Source organism: Branchiostoma lanceolatum, chromosome 2 (genome assembly GCF_035083965.1).
Source record: "Branchiostoma lanceolatum isolate klBraLanc5 chromosome 2, klBraLanc5.hap2, whole genome shotgun sequence".
In the NCBI taxonomy this organism is placed as follows: Eukaryota; Metazoa; Chordata; class Leptocardii; order Amphioxiformes; family Branchiostomatidae; genus Branchiostoma; species Branchiostoma lanceolatum.
The window spans coordinates 9,909,651-9,932,713 of NC_089723.1; the positions used below are offsets into that span (position 1 = coordinate 9,909,651).

General features: G+C 40.2%; 1 protein-coding gene across 5 annotated transcripts in view; it reads left to right on the forward strand.

Moving 5' to 3' along the window:
- LOC136427407 (fibrillin-2-like) overlaps positions 1-23,063 on the forward strand; it is a 108,316-nt gene that overhangs the window by 52,731 nt on the left and 32,522 nt on the right. For all 5 annotated transcript variants that reach the window (XM_066416235.1, XM_066416232.1, XM_066416233.1 and 2 more), the window contains exons 18-38: positions 75-197; positions 917-1,042; positions 2,599-2,769; positions 3,572-3,625; positions 4,701-4,826; positions 5,649-5,774; positions 6,237-6,359; positions 7,249-7,395; positions 8,014-8,064; positions 8,633-8,758; positions 9,406-9,552; positions 10,394-10,486; positions 11,137-11,262; positions 12,179-12,307; positions 12,818-12,943; positions 13,507-13,632; positions 17,254-17,376; positions 20,121-20,372; positions 21,178-21,300; positions 21,835-21,957; positions 22,726-22,851. In XM_066416235.1, coding sequence (XP_066272332.1) covers positions 75-197; positions 917-1,042; positions 2,599-2,769; positions 3,572-3,625; positions 4,701-4,826; positions 5,649-5,774; positions 6,237-6,359; positions 7,249-7,395; positions 8,014-8,064; positions 8,633-8,758; positions 9,406-9,552; positions 10,394-10,486; positions 11,137-11,262; positions 12,179-12,307; positions 12,818-12,943; positions 13,507-13,632; positions 17,254-17,376; positions 20,121-20,372; positions 21,178-21,300; positions 21,835-21,957; positions 22,726-22,851 — 2,667 coding nt within the window. The remainder of the gene's footprint in view (positions 1-74; positions 198-916; positions 1,043-2,598; positions 2,770-3,571; positions 3,626-4,700; positions 4,827-5,648; positions 5,775-6,236; positions 6,360-7,248; positions 7,396-8,013; positions 8,065-8,632; positions 8,759-9,405; positions 9,553-10,393; positions 10,487-11,136; positions 11,263-12,178; positions 12,308-12,817; positions 12,944-13,506; positions 13,633-17,253; positions 17,377-20,120; positions 20,373-21,177; positions 21,301-21,834; positions 21,958-22,725; positions 22,852-23,063) is intronic.

Below are 23,063 nucleotides of genomic sequence, written 5' to 3' on the forward strand. Positions count from 1 at the left end.
ATATACACATGTCTACCATATGGGTTTTCATTGTTGAGTACCTGCCAATCTCCAGCCCTTTTGTTATGTTGCAGACATGGATGAGTGTGACACCACTGGGATGTGTTCTAATGGTGTCTGTATCAACATGGATGGCAGCTTCAAGTGTGTCTGCAACCCAGGCTACAAGCTGGCACCATCAGGAAAACTCTGCTTGGGTAACCATAACACTGAAGCCATGCTTATTTTAGACTTGAGGAAATATATAATATTATATAGAATACAACACGGGGTATTCCGTATCACCCGAGGTATCACTCCGTAGGCCGGAGGGCGATACGACCCGTGGGAGGGCTGGGACCGAGGGTGATGCGGAATACAACGTATTGTATTTTATTTATGTCATACACACCCGAGAAAACACACATTTCAATCCGGAATGCACCAAAAGTTGAGGGAGTTTTGTGTCCTCGAACACAAAACTGTAACAACATTGATTCCAACCTCCGAATCCGGTATTCAAATTTTCGAAGGGGGCGCAACCGGCGCGCTCAAAATGCATTCGAAATATTCTATGGAAGCCTGTGTGATACAACTCTCGAAGCCTGTGTGATACAACTCTCGAACCCTATGTGATAGGGATAGTTATCACACGGTCTAATACCCGTATCAGGCCCAGGTATGACATAAATACATGTATTAGATGAGAACAGACAATTTTTGAAAATGTATCTCTTGTAAACATCACTACATAGTCACACTAAATCCATGCTTATTGAAGACTTGAGGAAATAAGATAAATTCAAATCAAACAAGACAAGTTTTTGAAAATACAAGAGATTGAAATGTATGGGTATCAGATGCATGATTTTCCTTTCTGGTGGTGATATGGCAATGATACATGCTCTTCAAATCAATGTTATACTTTTTAAATCAGATATTGATGAATGTGATGAGAGACCCAACATGTGCAAGATGGGAACGTGCATCAACAATCAGGGCTCCTTCCGCTGCGAGTGTCCGGCCGGGCTGACCATCGACATCACAGGCAGAATATGTCAAGGTGCTCAAACTTACAGTGTATTTTCAAGTTTTCCCATATATATACATATATTTATCATTTGTGATGTGTAAACAAACTAGAAAGGTTTTCAACCTCTGATTAAATGTCCAAATGTTATATCGCTAACTTAGCAGTTAACATTTATAAGTCAACATTCAAATTTGTCAGTCAGCATTCTGTTTAGCGACAAATGGAGGAGTGACTAGGCTAGCGGACACAAGATCAAAAGGTCACAGGTTTAATTCCTGCCCTTCCTGGGTAGACATTGTGTCCTTGGAACTAAACCCTACTTTCCTCATCCCACCTAAGTGTAAAAATTGGTACCTGACTTCAATTGGTGAGGTAAAAGGTGGTCGAAGAAGAGGGATGGGGTCCACCTTCCAATTCTGTGCCTTAGACACAGTGGATAACAACCCACTGCCTATACGGTCTCAAAATGGCTATGAGACTACTTTTTACCTTCACCAACATTACACGGGACAGGCTTTTTAGCGAATGCCCACAAACACCCACTCTGACGAAGTCCGTGCTGCACGAATCTAATTTGTTTTGCTCGGAATATGTTCAGGTTATGCTCCCATTAATTAATCCTGAGTTTCAAGTCAATCCATCGATCCGAAGTTAAATAAAGCGAACTTGAAGAGTCTTACCTGGCTTTTTAGCGAATGCCCAGCAAAAAATGGCTTTTTAGCGAATGCCCAATATATCAGCCAAAATATCGGCCATCGTGACACGGGCCCTAAATCTAACACCATAAACATGTTCAACAAGTTGTCCCCTGAATGTGTACCCAGTTTCCGTGCTTTACACGCCTGAAAAGTCACTTTATTTTACGAAATACACGGCGTGGGAATCCACGGCCCCGGACGGACGTAAAATCCAATATGGCGGCCATTTGCATATTTGGAACAGGTTACCAGCGGCCTCTACCCCGCGGGCCGAGCCGTGTATTTCGTAAAATAAAGTGACTTTACAGGCGTGTACAGCACGGAAACTGAGTACACATTCAGGGGACAACTTGTTGAACATGTTTATGGTGTTAGATTTAGGGCCCGTGTCACGATGGCCGATATTTTGGCTGATATAGTGGGCATTCGCTAAAAAGCCTTTTTTGCTGGGCATTCGCTAAAAAGCCAGGTAAGAATCTTCAAGTTCGCTTTATTCAACTTCGGATCGATGGATTGACTTGAAACTCAGGATTAATTAATGGGAGCATAACCTGAACATATTCCAAGCAAAAAAATTAGATTCGTGCAGCGTGGACTTCGCCAGAGTGGGCGTTTGTGGGCATTCGCTAAAAAGCCAATGCGACATTACACATAGAATCTGGCAGGCAAAACCGTACCCCTCCTGATAGTCCACTGTTTGTCTGGTTTTTAGTTTTCAATGTTAGAATGTAGCATGTTATGTTTTGCAATATGCTTCTTACAGACCACGTGTGGTCATCTGTGCATTTAGCCCTTCTGGGCAGGAATATGCAATAAAGACTATTTTTATTATTATTATCATTTCTAAATCAAAGAAATTTGAAATAAAGATGTCTCCTTTTTTTCCAGATACCCTGCCAGGAGTTTGTTATCAGGACATATTAGGCAGTGGCCAGTGTGTTAGTCCCATCGACATGCGAGTTACCAAGTCCACCTGTTGCTGTGCCACCGCCATGATGTCAAAGGGCAAAGGGCTAGGCTGGGGAGAACCCTGCGAATCATGTCCACAAGTCGCAAGTCGTAAGTTGGAACAATTACTACAAAATTTCATTTACTTTTGCTGTGGTTTCATTTTGCAGTAGCAGGGAAAAGGAGGTTTTCGCAACGTTTTAGATTCGCACTTGAAGCGATTCTGTATTACAGTAGTCATGCAAGGGAGACAAACTAAAATAAAACCACCACGAAAGATTTACAGCAATATTTGCAGCGTCTATGTTTCTCCATTTTGATGTCATGAAATATAGTTATTACATGTATTGCCTTTTAATAATTTAAATTCTTGTGAATTTTTTACTTGCAATGTGATGTCCTTGTTATCAACCTCCATGTCACTTCAGTTATGTATTTCATTCAAAGATGCAGTTTTCTAGTTCAAATATTTTTGCACATCCGAATGTTTCATGCTTTGTATGTGGTATGCAGCAAAATGGTGTGTGACATTTGATTATCAAGATAAGGCCACACCATTTGAATATCTTGGTTAATGGAATTTTAAAAAAAATGCTAGTTTGGAAAGTCAACAGGAAAACAGAATCTCAGAGGAAAGTTTGTACTTTGGTGCACACAATTTCAGGGGGTGAACAGGGTCAGGTGCAAGTTTTCACCCCAGCCTTCTGTTTTCATGATATTTTTTGTTGCTAAAATTTAAAAAAAAATCTGTTAACCAAGATATTAAATTGGTGTGGCCTAATCAACACAAATCCATGAATCTGTAAAAGTGTAAAAGTCTTGCTCAATAATGTTATACAGCGTTATAAAGTATTGCCACGGCTTGCATTGTTACCCACAAGGCTCAGGACTTCCCTTTCACTTTTTATTACAGCTGAGTACAAGACGCTATGCATGCATGGAAATGGAAAGGACCACGACGGAAGAGGTTAGTTGAATTTCTTACATGTATACATGTAAAACAAATTACTTAAAGGTACAAGTAGAATGTCAAGGTAGGCATGCTTGAGCAGGTGATCTCTCACATATGGACCTTATTGAACTTGACTCTTAATTCAAAACTGATGTTCTGACTTAGCCTGCCATATATCTTCAAGACACACAGAGAGTCTGTCTTTAGGATTAGGATATTTACTGTGCAACAGTATCTTCAACTATAGCTTCAATCTGCATTAAATTGTCCACAATTTTAGCACAGTTTGACAAAATAGCAGCATTTGTTCATCTGTCAACAAGCAAATTTTTGTTTTCAGTACTGTTCTCAAGGTTGAATTTGTTTGGATGGGATGTCTAATATGTTCTGAAAGGACTGTATAACCCTCCTCATAAGAAACTCTAAAAAGTTATCAAATGGTGCATGCTGAAGACTATATATATAATATTCAAATGTGAGGCTTTTCAGGAAATTTGGATGTAGATATGCCCTCTGACACATTTTTATAGCGAGTGTGCCTTGTTGCCTGGTCAGTCTACATATAGAATACAACACAGAGTATTCCGTATCACCCGAGGTACATTTTGTACCAGCGGACCGAGGGTAGTATCGCCCGACGGCCATAGGCCGGAGGGCAATCCGACCCGCGGGAGGGCTGGGACCGAGGGTGATACGGAATACAACGTGTTGTATTTTATTTATGTCATGCCCACCCAAAAAAAACAACACATTTCATTGCGGAAAGCGCCAAAAGGGAGTTTTGTGTCCTCGAACACAAAACTGTAACAACATTGATTCTAACCTCCGAATCCGGTATTCAAATCTTTGACGGCTGCGCAACCGGCGCGCTTGAAATGCATTCTAAATATTCTATGGAAGCCTGTGTGATACAACTTTAGAACCTCATGTGATACGGATAGTTATCACACGGTCCGGAACACCCATATCAGGCCCAGGCATGACATAAGGACATATACGTATAACATTACAGATACTTTACTCCTGGTTGATCACATATCTCCTTGTACTGCTAGTACGATTGCACTGATGTTGCTGTTTCCCCTCCCAGACATTGATGAGTGCTTGATGGACCCCTACCTGTGTGAAAATGGAGCCTGTCTGAATGAGAATGGAGGATACACATGTAAATGTAACTTGGGCTTTGAGGCTGATCCAACTGGGCACATCTGCACAGGTAAGCTTACATAAGCCCCTGTCACACATTCAGGACCTTCCCATGACTTTGCTCCCAAACACTAGCCTGAGTGCCAGCCTTTTTAGCTTCCGTCCGCTACCCAAGCTCCGCTGCGCTACCCAAGCTCCACTGCTGGTAGCAGAGCTTGGGTAGCGTACAGAAGCTAAAAAGGCTCACCGTACTCAGGCTACCCGAACACTCCCCAACCAAGGTCAGTGCTGGGTTTGGAGAAGCCTGGAATCCATCCTATTCTAGCTCCAGTTCACTCCTCTGATCACATCCTAGTAGAATACGACTTTCCCATGTTTGATTTTCCGAAAATCATGGTTGGCGCAGGCTTATATACTTGTAGGCAACCTCGACGACCAACTCTAAGCCACAGATGAACTTGCTGACTACTAATTCCCTGAACCATGGTCTTGTAAAGGTTGGGAGACCATGGTCAGCTATATTTGACTTCAGGGGCTTCACTTATCAATGAAGTTTACTTACATTAGCACGAAAACTCTTTTGTGTTGCTTTGAAGTCCAGCTCATGTATTCTTAAGATCACATACTTGAAGTGGCCTGAAATGATTATCATTTATCCGGGAAAGGCAAAAGGCCAGAAATTTGGTAACTCTCATTTATAGAAAATTAATATGCAGACCTTCTTAAAAGTAATTTTCTTTTCAGAGAAAGTTAATGTGCAGACCTTCTTTCAAGTAAATTTTTCCATGTCACTGCGAGTTATATGATGCCTTAAAAATTGTGCTCAAGCCACATCAAAGATGGCCATTACCTCTTTCATCCATTCATTTATTTATTTATTTTTTATTTACAGATATTGATGAGTGTGTTGTGGACAATCTGAACTGCCAATATGGCATCTGCCGCAACACCCCTGGTAGCTTCATGTGTGAGTGTAACGTGGGCTATCAGCTCAACACCCGCTTAATGAGGTGTGAAGGTGAGAGAAATGTCATTCCAAATATTCTCAGCGTTTTCAGAATTGTAAAGTGTGTATTATGTCATCATGGAAGCTCATCTGTGTTGGTAGTAATCATATAGTACAATGCTAAACTTTCTTCCAACACTAGGGTATACACGGATATAATTTTTATCAGGATCAATAATGACCAATGTGTACTTAGTCTAGTATTATGTCATTTTCTGACGGACTCCATGAAACAACAATTTGTACACTTTTTTGTGCTTGACATGATTGAAAATTAATGTAACTGTTATTTAGTAAGTACAGTGTATAGCAGATTCATTGACAGGTCAATGTTGGCTTCATCAGGCCAATGAAGAAGACTGTGTCTGTGCAATCAAGCTATAATACATACATGTACCTCAACTGGTACAAGAGTCATATTCAAAATACAGGTTGTGGTATATAGCCTTTGAAATGGTTACCTTCTCTCCACAGATATTGACGAGTGTGTTGAATCACCTTGTGTGAACGCAAGATGTCAGAACTTGGTTGGCAGCTTCAGATGCGAGTGCGACCAGTACTACCTGACTCTGGACCCAACTGGAAGAACATGCTTGGGTGAGTTCTGATGTGGCAATGTGTAATGCTTTTGCAGTCTTGTAGAACTGCCCCCAGGCAGCTTAGTGAAGAAGTGCATACTGGAGCATATCATCAACAGCAGCTTGATAACCTATCCTGGTTGGCTTGGCTTAATCTTTGTGTAGGTTTGACTTTGTGAGTATATGTAACGTTAAAAATTGACAATAGACATTAATATTTTGCATTCAAAAGAAGAATGAGACACTGTTTTTAATGATTCTAGAACACACTCTACTGCTACAGATCTAGACACATCATCAGTGATTAACTGGGTTACTGGTTTTGGTCTTTAATCACCATACACCCTCCGTTGATTAAGCCGAGGTTAATCAATCCAAACTTGTGGCTCACTTCCACAGTCCTTTGATACTTGGATACTTTATTCGCTCCACTAGCTTCAAACAAGCTACAACAAGTAAGAAGCTAATCTTCCTGGAGTAATAAAACAACCCCCCTTACAGAACCATAACCAACAAAATGCTTTCTCTGTTACCTTCAGAATATTTTTGATGGCCTTTTTAAGGCATTATGCACCTCTTACTCTGAGAAGTTTAAGTGTTTGTGAAGAACATCACTCAGCTAAATCACAACAACCAACTTCAACTGGGCTCTCTACCCTTGCTCAGGCAATAGAAATAATTCATTATCAAAAGACAATGGGTTTGGCCATGATTGGTCCAGACGTCTTCTTTGAGGGACATTCACTACTGGTAAATGTGATGGTGCTGGCAGTAGGTGCCTTCTGTCACTGTTGGTCTTTGAGTTGAGATCTGCAAAATTGGTAGTGTCTGTTAAAAAAGAAACAATTATAGAAATGATTATAGAAGATCAACGTTATTATCTAACAATTTTGCTTGAATTGTTCCAGATGAGCGGCGTGGCACCTGTTGGTTGAATATCCTCGACGGGCGCTGTGAGGAGAACATCAACGGAGAAACCCTGAAGGAGGACTGCTGTGCCTCCCTGGGGTCAGCCTGGGGCAGCCCCTGTGAGCCGTGTGAGAAAGATTCATCAAGTAAGTGTCAGTGGAGATCAGGTTAAGGATTTCATGCATGTTGGAACTGACCTTCAACTATTACCTAGTAGGTAATACCTACCTACCTAGTCCCTTGACCTCCGGGTCATTGGGGGGACAAGGTAGCAGTGAAAATGGAGATCTGTCTCAAGGCTCGTCTGTTTCTTGCGGCAGTCAGCCTTTCAGCCAGGCTAAGGGACGTCCACTCTGCGATGTTATCCAGGACCTGCAGTTCTGTGTCCTAGAATTATTAACTATGTGGACCAGTTAAACTTTTTGAAAAATCTTCTATACTACACTAAATATTCCCCAAAGTCAAGTCTTTAGAACACTTAAACACAAGTCTGTCATAGTTCAGGGCTTTCCCACCATTTGCAACTTGTGCCGCTCTAAGAACTTGACTTCAGATGGTATATGTAGCAAAATATAGAAGACAGCTTTAGCCTCCCTTTAAAAGCATGATTTAATTTGTGAATGGTTTCAATTTGCTGTTTTTCTCTTTGTTTAAATTTAATTCTTATAGAATCTTAGCCAAAAACCACCTACTTAAATTGATTATAGTCAACTTGAAGGTGATTCAAATACTTACTTGTAATTTTTGTTCCTTTCATATGACAGAACGGAAGTGTGCACTTGGATACACTTACCAGAATGGTGTGTCTTGCGAAGGTAGGTATATATGCTTGAAAACAACAAACTTTTCTTGTCCATTTCTACCAAGATGAGAGCAGTAAATAGTATGGTACTCTAGGGTTTTAAACAATGAGTTTTTGCTAGTGGTTTACTGCATAACAAAGTATTATACTTTCTATGGGTATGAGATTATCTCTCATAACCACTTAGAGAAAGACAGACTTAAGATTCATAACGTTACCCCAGTCAAGATTCTATTGCATTTCAATCAGGAATTGGTCCTTATTATTATGATATATTCTATAAACAGTGGGCAATGTTTACTGAAGGACCCTGACTTAAATGGTTTCGTCCATTCACTTGACGTCACGCTTCCTTGATTATTCAAAACCGCCATAGTCCTTAACTCTTGCATTTCTCTTCATGCTCTACCTGCGGGGACCTAAATTATTGATTGTTACAAACAGACAAAGAAATTATATTAAACGTTGAACTGCCAGCACCCAGGGCTCCTTATTTTTCTTTTTAATATAGGACTGAAGCAGACAATTATATCCTACTTCATAAAGATGTTGAACTTTCTGTGTGTATTTTGTTCCTGTAGATGTGAATGAGTGTGAAGTCTTCCCAGGAGTTTGTAACAATGCCAGATGTGTCAACACTCCTGGTTCCTACCGTTGTGAGTGTTCACCAGGCCTGACACTGGACAACACAGGACGGAGGTGTATTGGTAGGTCTACCTTTAGACTGCCAAAAATAGTTACTCAAGCAATTGCAACTGGATAAAATTTTTAAACAGTCAGACGTTTCAGACAGCATCCACATCAGTCACTGACGAAAGACAGCGAATGCTGTCTGAAACGTCTGACTGTCTCAAAATTTTATCCAGTTGCTTGAGTACATGTACATGTAACTATTTTTGGCGTATCTTATTACCTGGATGTCTAACCTTCATCAACGTATCTTTAGACTGGTTATGCATGATTTTATGCCAAACAAACGTTGATGAAGGTTTGACATCCAAGTAGAATGATACAAAATAAATCTGATTCAAGCAACTGGACAAAGTCTTCAAATGTGTCAGACGTTTCAGATAGCACCCTCTGTCTTTTATCAGTCACATGCACACAAGCTTTCAGAAAGTCAACGTTTTACAGTATACAAGATTTTAGTTTTGACAGCAAATAAACCAATGTATTAAAATATTTTTTTTGTTCTGTTGTGTAATAACTACATACTTATATTTAGACTCTTGTTGATTGTTAAATGCAAATTACTAGTTATCCTGATGCCATTTGAAGTGCACAGTAATACTATGAAGTCAACTCTTAAAAGATTCATAAGAATGTGGGATAATTTCTTGTCTTGTCCTGACAGATGCCCGTCAGGAGTTCTGTTACCTGGAGTACCGATACGGGCAGTGTCAGCGTGAGCTGCCCATCCCCGTACGCACCTCCATCTGCTGCTGCTCCATTGGCTCAGGCTGGAGCGACGACTGCATCTCTTGTCCTCGACCAGGAACAGGTAATCTCAGCAAAAAAAGTTCTAAGAAAAGTGAAAATGATCTCGAACCAGTTAAACTCATTAAAGGAAAGCTACACAAAGAATTGAAAATCATTCTATGCTATGCTTAATATATTCCAAAGTCAAATTCTTACTTCAAGTTGTTGCAACTTATGCCGTGCTGACGCCTTCTCGCCTGATAATTGAATTATATGACGTCAGTGTTTCACATTTTTCACCTGATGATTGAATTTTAGAACACTGACGTCATATAATACAATCATCATGTGAAAAATTTGAAACACTGACGTCATATAATTCAATTATTAGGTGAGAAGGCGTCAGCACGGCATAAGTTGCAAATTGTGGAAAATCCCAGAACTATGACGGACTTATGTGAAACGACTTGAACTAAAAATTTGGCTTTGGAATATATCAAGCATAGCATAGATGGATTTTCAATTTTTTGTGTAGCTTTCCTTTAGAGACCTATACTCTTCCACTGGTCGTGACAGAGAACATAGATACTGATGCTATACTTACAAGGGCCATCTCTTTTCGACAACGAAAAGTACAATGAACAGTGGACCAGGGCTTAACGTCCCATTCTAAGGGCTGCAACTCTTTACACAATCTTGCATGTTGTGTGGGTGACAGCAGCCTGGATTCAAACTCCCAACCTCTAGGTCCAGAGGCAGGGTCACTACTACTGGAAACTCAAACAGTGTGAAGTATATGTCATCATAAGTGATTCTTGAGTTAATGAAATCTAGTACATGACATTGTATAGTATGAATATTTTGTGTTAAACATCAGGAAGAAAGAATGTTATCGACTAATGTTGTCTCCTTCTTTTCTGTAGATAAGTTCAATGAATTGTGTCCCAAGGGACCTGGGTTTGCTCAGCAGCCACCAAAAGGAGGAGACATTCTGGATGGAGGCTTATTCTTCCAAGGTAACATTAGATCTGAGCTTTTACTTCTAAGTCAGCTTATTGTAATCTTAGAATGTAGGAGTCATCCGAGAAGCATTACTTTAACAGGTGGTTCCAGATCTACACTGTAGTTTAAGATGACTACATGTAGATATCATTTGATATCCTTCAAATGTGCAATCTCGTCCTCAGAAAAGGTACAAACATTGATTTTAGTCTTGTAGAAATGGTGCCTCCAGTGTGCAATACAAGCATTTTGATGATACCCAGTGCAGTATGAGTATGGTAGAGTTGACAATGCTGTGTTGCTAAATAGAGATAAGAAATCTTTATTGACACGACAAAAGTACAGCGACTTTCGTAAGGTCTTCTACAACTATACATGCAAACAACAAACAATGGTATACAAAATGATTAACCTAAGTACAAGTATATGAATACTCGAGTTTAACGTATCACTTACACTACTAGTTGTAAGATCTAAACATTCTTTGATATATTTACCTATTTGTACACAGTAAGGGTTGTCTCCTTCTAGAATGCATCTGAATTTATCTATAGACTGGAATGTATCAAATTCTGTTGAACAAGCGGGAAGAAGATTGAACAGCTTTGATGGTTTATCATGAGTGTGATGTTGACAATGCTTTGTTGCTGATAATACATTGTAGATATCAACGAGTGTGTGATGTTCCCGTCCCTGTGTCACCATGGGCGCTGCCGCAACACCATCGGCAGCTTCCGCTGTGAGTGTGAGGAGGGGTATGACTTGGACCACGCTGGCAGGAATTGCACAGGTGAGTCTGTCTTCATGTTTTGTCATCCAATGACATTTTTATCACCTTTTTCAAGATGATTCAAGATGTCTTTTATTGGTTTGTCGCAGTTCAACAAACTGGATTAAAAACTAATGTACAATCAAGTTTGAGCCTGACAGTCCAGTCGACATACAAAGCATCCAATACTTATTTAAAAATCAATAGATATATGAACAATATACAATATCATTACACAACATATTATGTTCTTAAGATTCACATCTATGGCACAGAATACTAGTAACCATACTGGTCAGATACGATTTTGTGAGATAAGGTATTGGGGAGTTACAAAATATCTTTGTGTGTTACAAGGCATTTCAATACTATCTGAAGTGCACGTGTATCAAACGAATGTGTCTCCATTTAGTTCTGTGAGGAGCATTGTTGAGAAAGACTTCTTAGCTTGAAAATTCAGATTTGTTAGTAGAAATAGTCCTGACAAAGACTGGAGTTGGATTGTCAAAAATTTGGGTACTGGTAACTCAAATTTTTGTGTTTGAAACTTCAGTTCAACTTTTCTTCATTGAAAGTATTTTTGCCCTTAATTATTTTGGTGAACTCAGTCCAATTATTCAATTTAGAACATTATAGCATCTCCCCATTACAGTCAGATTTGTAAGTATACTGTAAATGCATTTAAGTGCGTGTGGTTTTAATTTCGCGCTAAGGGGAAAATGGAGTGTTCGTGGTGGTTTTGAATTCGCACCAGTGCTATAGTTACATAATGCAACAGTATTAGACAAAAATGTTTGCGGTGGTTTTAAGTTCACGCTGAAACGGTTGCCGTGAAAACCACAAACATAAAGCCACCACGAACATTTCTGCATTTGCAGTATACAAAATGCCATGCACAATATGATTTTCATTGAAACCTACCGTTTCTATATTTCAGATATTGATGAATGTGGCATTGCCTTCGGCATCTGTGGCAACGGCACCTGTGTGAACCTGGAGGGTAACTTCATGTGCAACTGTAACCCCGGGTACGAGAGTGGCTTCATGGGCATGAGAACTTGCATGGGTGAGCAACCATGTGCTGATGGTCTCCTTTGTTAAATGCCTTTGACACTTTTGGTAAAAATTTTGCACAGGAACAGTCTGTAAAAAGTGCCAAAAAATTGTAAAGACAAGAATGTCCTGTCAACAGTTGGGCAGCCCTGGCTGTGTGTCAGCCAAACCAATAAATGAATAAACAGTGCACAAAAATTCTAGACAGGAACATCCTGTCAATAGTGCAAACAAACTCTTAAAGACAGAAATACCCTGTTAATAGTGCAAAACAATTCTTATCGACAGGAACATCCTGTCAGTAACCTTCAGCCATTTTATGGCATGGATGGCAGCTAGAGTCACAAAGATATGATATTCAGGAAACAGAATATGCAAATTAGGTTTGGACAAGTGGAAGTAGGGACTTCAAATAAAAATATATTTTTCAAAAAGTTACCTGCAGATGATTGACTTGAAAAAACACTTGCTAAGGATGATATTTATGTTTTAGGTGTGATGGTCTTCCTTCTTCTTTTTGCAGATATCAATGAGTGTGAGAGGAACCGACACCTGTGCAGAGGAGGCGTCTGTATCAACACACCCGGCAGCTATAAGTGTAACTGCCCCGCTGGCCACGAACTCAACTCTGCGGGAACTGCTTGCAAGGGTTAGTCCACCATTGTAATGAATGATGACCTTGGAAAAGTGTTACACTCACTCACTCACTCACTCACTCACTCACTCACTCACTCACTCACTCACTCACTCACTGACTATCTGGTTTAACGTCTTCTTTTCCCAACATCTGGGGGTTTGACGTGCTTGCACATGGATGGGGAAGCTTACATCCTGACATTCTTATACAGTGTTTTTTTTTTCTTACATTTATAAGCACCCTTAACAAAAAGACCTGTATTATCAGTGTATGAGGACATCAACAATAATCACTGAACATTCAACTTCTAAGTCATTAAGAATAAATGATTGCATTTAAGTATACTACTGCATTAACATATACAGTAAACTAATTTCTTTACTTTAAATTAATAAAATGTGTGTTGTTTTAAGCCACTGATGAAGAGTTGTGCCACTTTGGTTACTGGTATCTTAATCTATAGAATGAATGAAACTATAACTATTGTACATATTATATTTATCCATAGTGTGGGACCATTTTTACTGGCATAAACAATAATGTTTACAGGTGCCTGTTATTGTTTCCCTTTGCAGATATTGACGAGTGTGATTTGAACAGTGATGTGTGCTCCAACGGCAGATGTATCAATGTGATGGGCAGCTTCCAGTGCCTGTGTAGCAAGGGCTACTCAGAGACTGATAACAGGAGGAGTTGTGAAGGTACACCTGAACTCTTTCTGTGCATAAGAGTGTATGTAAGTAGTGCTGTGTACCTAAGCTCATGTTCATGTTCAGGTCCGGATTCAAGTCTGGAGGTTTAGGTCCGGACTTATAAGTCCAAACCTGAAGCCATAGCATAAATTGCATGTTGGCATAAATTTTACGTGTAATTAATTTTAAAAAAATTCACATTCACACTCAAAACTCAAAACAGCAAAAGTTTTTGTCTTTATATACATGTAGCACAAATTTCACAATCTATGGAAGGTTTTAGATGGTAGAACAAAAAGTAGAATATAAGCGAGAGATTTTTTTTTCAAGTCCGGACTTGGATCCTGGTCATGACGCTTAGGTATTTTTGGACTTGAACCTAAACATTTTTACAAGTCCAGTTCAGGTCCGGCATTTAGGTACGCAGCACTAAATGTAAGATTGTTTTTTAAGACAATTCAATCTCTACAACTGGATAAGATTCGGAGATGTGTAGCAAGGGCTACTCAGAGACCGATAACAGGACGAGCTATGCAGGTACAACTCTTTTTGAAATATTCTTAAGTCTAAAGTGTTTAATAAGCTCATTATGTCATTTATAGATACATGTTATGTACAGGGAAGATAAGCCAAGAAGAATACATGTGCATGTACATGAATTTGTATTTCTTGCAGACATTAGTGCCTTTGACCCTCTCAATTTGTACTTTTGTGTTGTCCTCTTTCAGGCTATTGTGACCTGAATATGCCACATGCAATACCCCCTGATTTATCCCAGACAATGCTCCATCCTGTGTCTGAACTCCCCCAATTCTCTTCCTATAGCAACCACCAGTGACTGGGATGTGTTAACCATGATTGGAACAGACAATACATAATATATATCCTGCAGAAAGAAGTATACAGGGAATCTTGTCCTGAAGGCAGCACACACATTTCCCCACAAACCGATTTTGCTTCGTTGTTAATTCCCACCTGCCAGATTTTTGTATCCATCTGGTGAATATACATTTTACTAGTAATTCACTAAGATCCCCCTAAATCTTAGAAGGTATGTAATGTTATGCCTTTATAAAAGATCTTTCACATAGTATCTATAGGCCGTTCTACGTCATTTCCAATTCAAATCCGACGTTTTCCCGCAAAGAAAGTACTTTTAAACTATGATAACTACTATCATCATGTTAGATTCTAGACTAATCCTGGTGTTGAAGAACATTCTGCTCGGAAGCCAAGAACAGCAATGTGAGGTCAAGGCCTTTGTTCTTCTTTGGCTAACCCAGCATGTAATCTTAAGCACTCATCCATGTGAAAATAGTAAGAAACAACATCTGGGTGCTACCCAAGCTATTAGGTTCTGTGGTTTTGGCACTGTGAGTTTCCAACATACAGAAACCTGCCAGGCCATGCAGCAGCTGCATTAAAAAAGGTGGTGAGAGAGAGCAGTCTCCAAGGTGCATGCTTTGAAGTACACTGCTGTGTATTCCTCAATAGGGTCATCAAATACCACCTGGAATAAGAACTCTGGTATAGTAGTTGACCCCAGTGTAATGCCAGTTAAACTCCAATGATGCCAACATCATGTTTGTTCCAAAAGCTGAAGTTGCCTGCATTACATGTTTTCCTTCTATCAGACTGAGTTGGTGGAGGCTTATTGTTTTAAACACACAGTTGAAATGATTGCTTATATCATTACACAAAAAACGATAATGGCTGCTAGGAGACTTTGATGATGAGGTCAACACAAACTTTGTAAAAAAAGAAATGGAATGTAACTGTTTGTAGGCAAGGTTACAGTATAGACTTTATAGACAGTATATGTCTATTCCTAAATGACAGTAGTCTTAAAGGTGGCCTAAGCAATTTCAGGGGATAAAACTGGAAATATTCTGGGGAAAGCAATTCTGTTTGGTGAAATTGAAATTGACATTTACTTCCCCATATTAGCACATTTGCATCATTATTTCATACTTTGAGCACAGAAACAAGCCGCAAAAGGAGTATTTTATTTATTGGTACCACCCAAAAATCAGCCCAGAATAAGGCAAATGAAGCAGGCAAAATGGCTCCTTAGAACCACAAATCTTTTCCCCTGCATCTGGTACTGATGTTAGTAAGTCAGAGTGAATGTCAAGTATCTCTGACCTGAGGAAGAGTTTGCCTCTAAGGTTCTGACTTCCCGTTTAACAGCCTGGTCAAACTCAGTGTCTATCAAACTCAAACCACCTGCTCATCTTTTCACACAGTTTCTTCCATTAACCTTGGGCTCACAGATAACATATGAAGACAAAACTTGAAGATAGTCTGGTGACATTAAGTGAAAGAAGGCTCGAATTTATGCTTGAACAACTATCTTTTTCAAGACCAAGGATGTTAAAGGTATGCAGTTCAAACTGCCTTACCACCTCGAGTTGTTTCAAATGCATGTCTAAGATGAAAAAGAGTGACGTTTTACAATGAGAATCCCATATTGTGGTAGTTGTTAAATTCCAGGGTCTTTTATTGTAATGTTTTACTAAATGAAGTCTTGTATGCATACATGTAGTACATACCCTATTGGCATTGCACTGCAGCAAATACTGCAGGCTGAGGGGTTTCTTTCATGGGGAGGTCAAACAACGGCATTAATAAAATTTCCACATCTGGATTGATGCACAGAGGGGGGCAACTGAGTAGCTGTCCAGCCAACAGACTCTGATGATGTCTCAACTCTTGCTATTAACAGTCTTTGCTCTACTCCCCACGGCCCCAAACTCTACTAATGGATGGTTACGATTTATCAAAAGGAGAAGCTCCTTTCATGACCTTGGCGACGCCCTTGATATTAGTCTTGAGGTTACAACAAGCTGGCAAATCTTACGAATACTTGGCAGCCTCGCCGTAGCCTAGTAGGAATTGCAACGACTCCATAAGGGGCACAAGTCAAACAACAAATGTGGAAGTTGTTGTGTGTTAATTGGACGACTGTGAAGCCGTGTTGAAGTCAGTTGCTGTGTGAGGTGATGGTGGGTAGAGGGCAGGTGGGATGATATTCAATAACACCCTCTCTGTGCTGAACACCTTGGTTGCGTTACTGTCGCAGATGACACCCAGGGCCCGCAGGCAAGGTCACAATTGTAGGCAGTTTATCTCACTGAGTCTAGATTCTTGTAACTTTGCCAGGTTGGCCTCTTTAGGTGAACAGGCATGGATGTAAAATTTCATCTGTTATCTGTGTCTCTCATTAGACTTTGACTAGTACTTGAATGGATCATGTGACAAGTTTATTCTGGGACCGTATGTCAAGCATAGAGTTTGATTAAGGACATGCACAATGTACATACGTTGTATTATAGCTAACTGATAGTACCATTACTGATGGGTTTGTTTGCTTCCAGACTAGACTATCTTAGAAATACTGCAAAACCTCCTCAGTGGAGCCCCATCCAAAGGGTGTTAACCATTAATGTTAGAACACTATGTTCAAAGGTCTTGCTAGATATCACATGGTACTGCTTGTCCTATTAATAATCCTTCAAACATCTGAGCTGACGTTATTTCTGAGTATAATTGGACTTTTTCCAAACAGGGTTAGATCAACATTCTGATGTGTCCTTGAACTCTCTCTCACGTATTCTTTACTTCTTGCAGATTTTGATGAATGCTCTGTAAACAATGGAGGATGTCAGACCTCTTGTACCAACATTGTGGGTAGCTTCGAGTGTAGCTGTGAGCAGGGCTATGTACTTGGACCAGACAAGAGGCGATGCATGGGTGAGTAAAAATGTTTGCATTCCTATATACGTAATGATTGTATAAAGTGAAGAGCTTCTTGAATATTAATGTCATCTTTTCTGTCTGTTCTGTATGAATGGTGTTGATATGAAAATTTGAAATAAATGATTCAACTAAATTCACACACTATTTCCGTACACAGCAAGCTTTTGACGAGTCCTCTGGTCCTTTGACCAGTCCTCTGGTCCTTTGACCAGTCCTCCGGTCCTTTGACCAGTCCTCCGGTCCTTTGACCAGTCCTCCGGTCCTTTGACCAGTCCTCCGGTCCTTTGACCAGTCCTCCGGTCCTTTGACCAGTCCTCTGGTCCTTTGACCAGTCCTCTGGTCCTTTGACCAGTCCTCTGGTCCTTTGACCAGTCCTCTGGTCCTTCTCAAGTTGATTTGACCTAATGCCTAGTACATCACTTGACCTGTACTTTGTGTACGGAAATAGCATGTAAATTTGTTAACAAAATTGTTGATAATCGTCACATTCACAGACTAACATTCATGTGAAAATGATATGATTTTTTCACATTTGATCAAACCTTCTGCAGACAGATGTGGTAGAAAAACTACAGTATTTTGGGGTCCCCCGAAAGTGCGAAATGGAACGAAATGGAACGAAATGGAACGAAATGGAACGAAATGGAACGAAATGGAACGAAATGGAACGAAATGGAACGAAATGGAACGAAATGGAACGAAATGGAACGAAATGGAACGAAATGGAACGAAATGGAACGAAATGGAAGAACGAAAACAACATATGTAACATTATGAAATGAAAATCCAGTAGATAGCAAATTAAAAGGAGTAGACCGGGACAGGAAGCATTTTAAATACAGAAGTGAGTGGTAAAAACATAATATAACGTGTTTTATTTCTTGAATCTATGTGATAAGATTAAATACAACGTTTTTGTCGCGTTTGTGTGGCTAGATTCTTTCCTGAAAATGGAGGCGCCGCGTGCAAAGAGATCCGCCGCTCTTCCTTGTGTACCAACGATCTGCAATTGAACTTTTGCAAATAGCAAGGACAACAAGCTAACGGAAATGAGTATCGAGGTTAGGACCAGATTATACAGAAGTTGGTGGCATCATTGCATCTCCAAGAGGGCATGAGGCAAGCGTAATCTTATTATTTATACAGCTAGCGTGTTGGCGTGTTGTGTGAACCGTGAAATACATGTGCTGCTCGTTCACACCCTCCCTTTGTTTTGTCGTGAACAAGGAAGCAGAAATGTCTCCAGAGGGCTCCACGTCCGTGTTTGAATGGAGTGTGAATTGTGTGATATTGGTGACGCAGCGCAGAGCTTCATTTGCATGTCATTAACGGAGGGGTCCATTCTCCGACAGGGGTCTGACTTTGAGCCGAACAATTGGTTGTATAAACATCGTTGTTGCGGAGATAGGCATATGCTACTACATACTAGTTATGGACTAAAACCGTATGTAAATAACTGGACAGTCGGAGTTTGATTCAACCTGTCGGTAGCGCACGCCCACAGTTCCGTCGCGCTGGCAACAATGGCGGTTTATTTGTATGCGGGGCCCCATTTGGGGGAGAATAGCTCCGAACACGCTGTATGAATAATAAAATAATAATGAGATGCAATGTTACCACCAACTGTATAATCTAGTCCTAACTTCGATACTCAGTTCCGTTAGCTTGTTTTCCCTGCTATTTGCAGCAGTTCAGTTGCAGATCGTTGGTACACAAGGAAGAGCGGCGGATCTCTTTGCACGCGGCGCCTCCATTTTCAGGAAAGAATTTAGCCACACAAACGCGACAAAAACGTTGTATTTAATCTTATCACATAGATTCAAGAAATAAAACACGTTATATTATGTATATACCACTCACTTCTGTATTTAAAATGCTTCCTGTTCCGGTCTACTCCTTTTAATTCGCTATCTACTGGTATTTCATTTCATAATGTTACATATGTTGTTTTCGTTCTTCCATTTCGTTCCATTTCGTTCCATTTCGTTCCATTTCGTTCCATTTCGTTCCATTTCGTTCCATTTCGTTCCATTTCGTTCCATTTCGTTCCATTTCGTTCCATTTCGTTCCATTTCGCACTTTCGGGGGACCGGTATTTTGGAGTATAAAAAAACTTAATTGTCAAAACGAGAACTACCACTTTTTTGTCGGTATGAATTGTGTTGATATGAAGATTAAAAAACAGGTCATTTGTTGACATTTGATGAAACCCTCTGCGGACAGATGTGGTAGGATAGGTACAATGTTTTGGAGTATCAAAAAACTTTGTTGTCAGAAAGTTGTACTTTTTTGTCTTTATAAATGATGAATGATATGAAGATTAGAAAACAGGTGATTTGTTCACATTTGATCAAACCCTCTGCGGACAGATGTGGATTAGTGCACGGACACCCCTGACCTGTTCGGGGATGGAATGTGCACCAACGAGACTGGCACCTACATAATTGTACAGCTGCACCTGTATCTGCAATGTGAATTTATTAATATGTTGATCACCGTCACAGATGAACCTTCAAATGAAAATAATACGATTTGTTCACATCTTATAAAACCCTCAGACGTGGATGAGTGTGCAGACACCCCTGACCTGTGCGGGGATGGAATGTGCACCAACGAGGCTGTACATGTACAGCTGCACCTGTATCTGCAATGTGAATTTATCAATATGTTGATCACCGTCACAGATGAACCTTCAAATGAAAATAATACGATTTGTTCACATTTTGTGAAACCTTCAGATGTGGATGAGTGTGCAGACACCCCTGACCTGTGCGGGGGTGGAATGTGCACCAACGAGCCTGGCACCTACAGCTGCACCTGCATCGACGGCTTCATCACGGAGCCTTCTGGCAAGATGTGCATGGACGTGGATGAATGTGACCTCAACCCCAACATCTGTCAGAACGGGCAGTGCGAAAACACCAGGGGGTCCTTCACCTGTCTGTGTGATCCCGGATATTCCGTTAAGGGAGAGGGAGAGGGGTGCACAGGTGAGCAGTTTGTTATGTGACAAAATTTTTCTCTCGCTACCAGTGAGAGTAAGGCTGTCAAACCGTACTTTTTTCAAATGTAACTGAAAACAAGGACTATATACCAAGACTAGAACTTGTGGGTGCTTCAACTGTCTGTGTTCAAGCTTAAATCCCTATTTTGTGATCCTGTATATTCTGTGAAGGGGGGAGGGGGATAGGGATGCACAGGTGAAGAGTTTTTATCTTAGGACAAAGTAGAGACCATTAGTAAATGTAATGCACAATGAAGATTTGTTGACACAACAAAAAGTACTGTGACTTTTGTACAGTCGTCTACAAACTACAGAACAGAACAATAGAATCCGTGAATAGTTTCATCAGGTTGGTAGGTCACTGAATTAAAAGACTCTTTTTCACAAAGAGATTTATTCCACCGACGTTTCGGTGACCATCTCTTGGTTGTGTGAAAAAGAGTATTTTTATTCAGAACAACAGAATAAGTCTTAAAATACTAGCTTAGCATTGCAAGCTAGTATGAATACGTCAGTCTGTGATATCATATTACAATCAGGTAGGACTTATCGTGGTTTTTAGTTTCTTTTCTATCTTTTATGTATGCTCATAATATATGGATTTAGGAGGTTGTAATACCCTCCTTTGCATGCCAGGATAAACATTTTGCCAATAGATATACATGACATATTTTGTTTGTCATAGCTCAGCTATTAGATTAATAATTTGACATGGCCACATGTTCAATGTTGACGATATATTTGATAACAAATGCAGAGATTTGGATGTTAATTTTCCTCCTTTTCCACAGATGATGATGAGTGTGAGCTGGGCCTAGCGCAGTGTGACATCCATGCAGACTGTTCCAACACAGATGGGTCCTATATCTGTATCTGTAGGAAGGGCTACATCGGAGATGGTGTCATCTGCAATGGTTAGTCAAAGTTTGTTTATGAATCAAAATTTTTAAGCTGTGACTGTTGAACCTCTGTGAAAATGAAAGCTTGCCCAACAGCGAAAAGCTGTTTAAAACGCCCACTTTGGATGCCTGTCCGTTTAGGATGGCTACCCTTCCCTGACTAAATGGGGATGATAAATACAGATTTTATTCCGGATGATGCAGGGACATTATAGATTTGATTCTGCCCACGGATGGAACACGGAAATACATGCTAATAACGTAATTCGATCCGACTCACGGCAGACACGAGGTAGCTCCTTTCCCAGTGTCCGCTTCACTTGCTGCTCAACCATCACCGGACTTACATCTTGTTCTGGACGTCCGTAACCTAACTAAAGCGAAAATTGTGCTGCTGACTTAATGTGAGAACAACTCAGTGTTTTTTTCTAGCTATTGCTTTTTTAAAGACATTTTATCTAACAGTTAATGTCCATCGAGGCCAATAACAAAGACATCGTTCAAGTTGTAAAGGAACTGTTGTGAGGAAAATGTTGTATGATTTTTCAGACCTGGATGAGTGTGTGGAGGGAACCAGCACATGTGATCCTAATGGGAACTGCATGAACATCCCTGGGTCCTACACCTGCGAGTGTAAGCCAGGATTCCAGGGCGATGGGTTCTACTGCAGAGGTAAGGCTGAGACTTCCGGCACTGGTTTCATTGTATGCCCGGTCCATGGCTGTTTGATATGTCCTAGAATTTTACCATTTAGTTGGCCCTTGTGCACACTGTTCTTTTGTTGCTAATATTAAGTTCATATTTGTGATAAATGCATGTAGCTAACACGTCTAATAAATATAACAGGTAAATATTGTATAGTGGGCAACAATGACAACAGCAACAAAAATTCTGCTGGAATCAGATTTTTTTTCCATGTAAGGAGGATAGTAAAAATAGACAAATACAATTATAGTAGTGTTGATTAATTAACAGTAGTTATGTCTGTCATTCTTCATTGATTAGTGTAAGTAAGACTGTCACAGTTAGCCTGGGGGCCATCCTCCATAGTAACTGCCAACTCAATCTTTTTGCTTGCTAACCACAGACTTTAACCAGCGGTTACTATGGAGGATGGCACCCAGGCTATGTCACAGTACTCACATAAATATCATATATATCATTTGCAATAGTTTGCCAACAGATTAGTTTGTCAAGAAATCATATGCACCAGACTTGATTTGAATGCAATGTTGATTTTAAAATGTCTGTTACGTAACATCCCCTGGTCAGTGAATAAGACTTACTGAAGTGTAAACCGTCTGATCTTCTGTTACAGTAATATTAAATGAGATGTGGTAGATTCAGAAAGATCCATTATCTCTTGAGAAAGTTGTCTTTAATATCACATGAACATTATGAAAGAAAATGTTGAACTAAATCTTTGTTCCCACTGTACAGATATGGATGAGTGTGCCGTCAACGGCCGCCTGTGTGAGAATGGGCAGTGCCTCAACATACCGGGCAGTTACTCCTGCGACTGTGACATGGGCTTTGTACCACACAACAGAGACAGGGAGTGTATCGGTAAGACAATGTTTGGATATTAAACTGTACCTTTTTTGTGTGGATACAATTAAGACTTTCCAGAAGACCACTAAGGGGACAGATAAAATGTGGTCTATGTGGAGTCCTAGACAGGTGGTCACTTATATGTGGCATCGTGTGGCGCAATCGGTAGGGTGTTTTGCCCAGAACCAAGAGGTCCCGGGTTCGAAACCACTGGTATGCCCCGATGT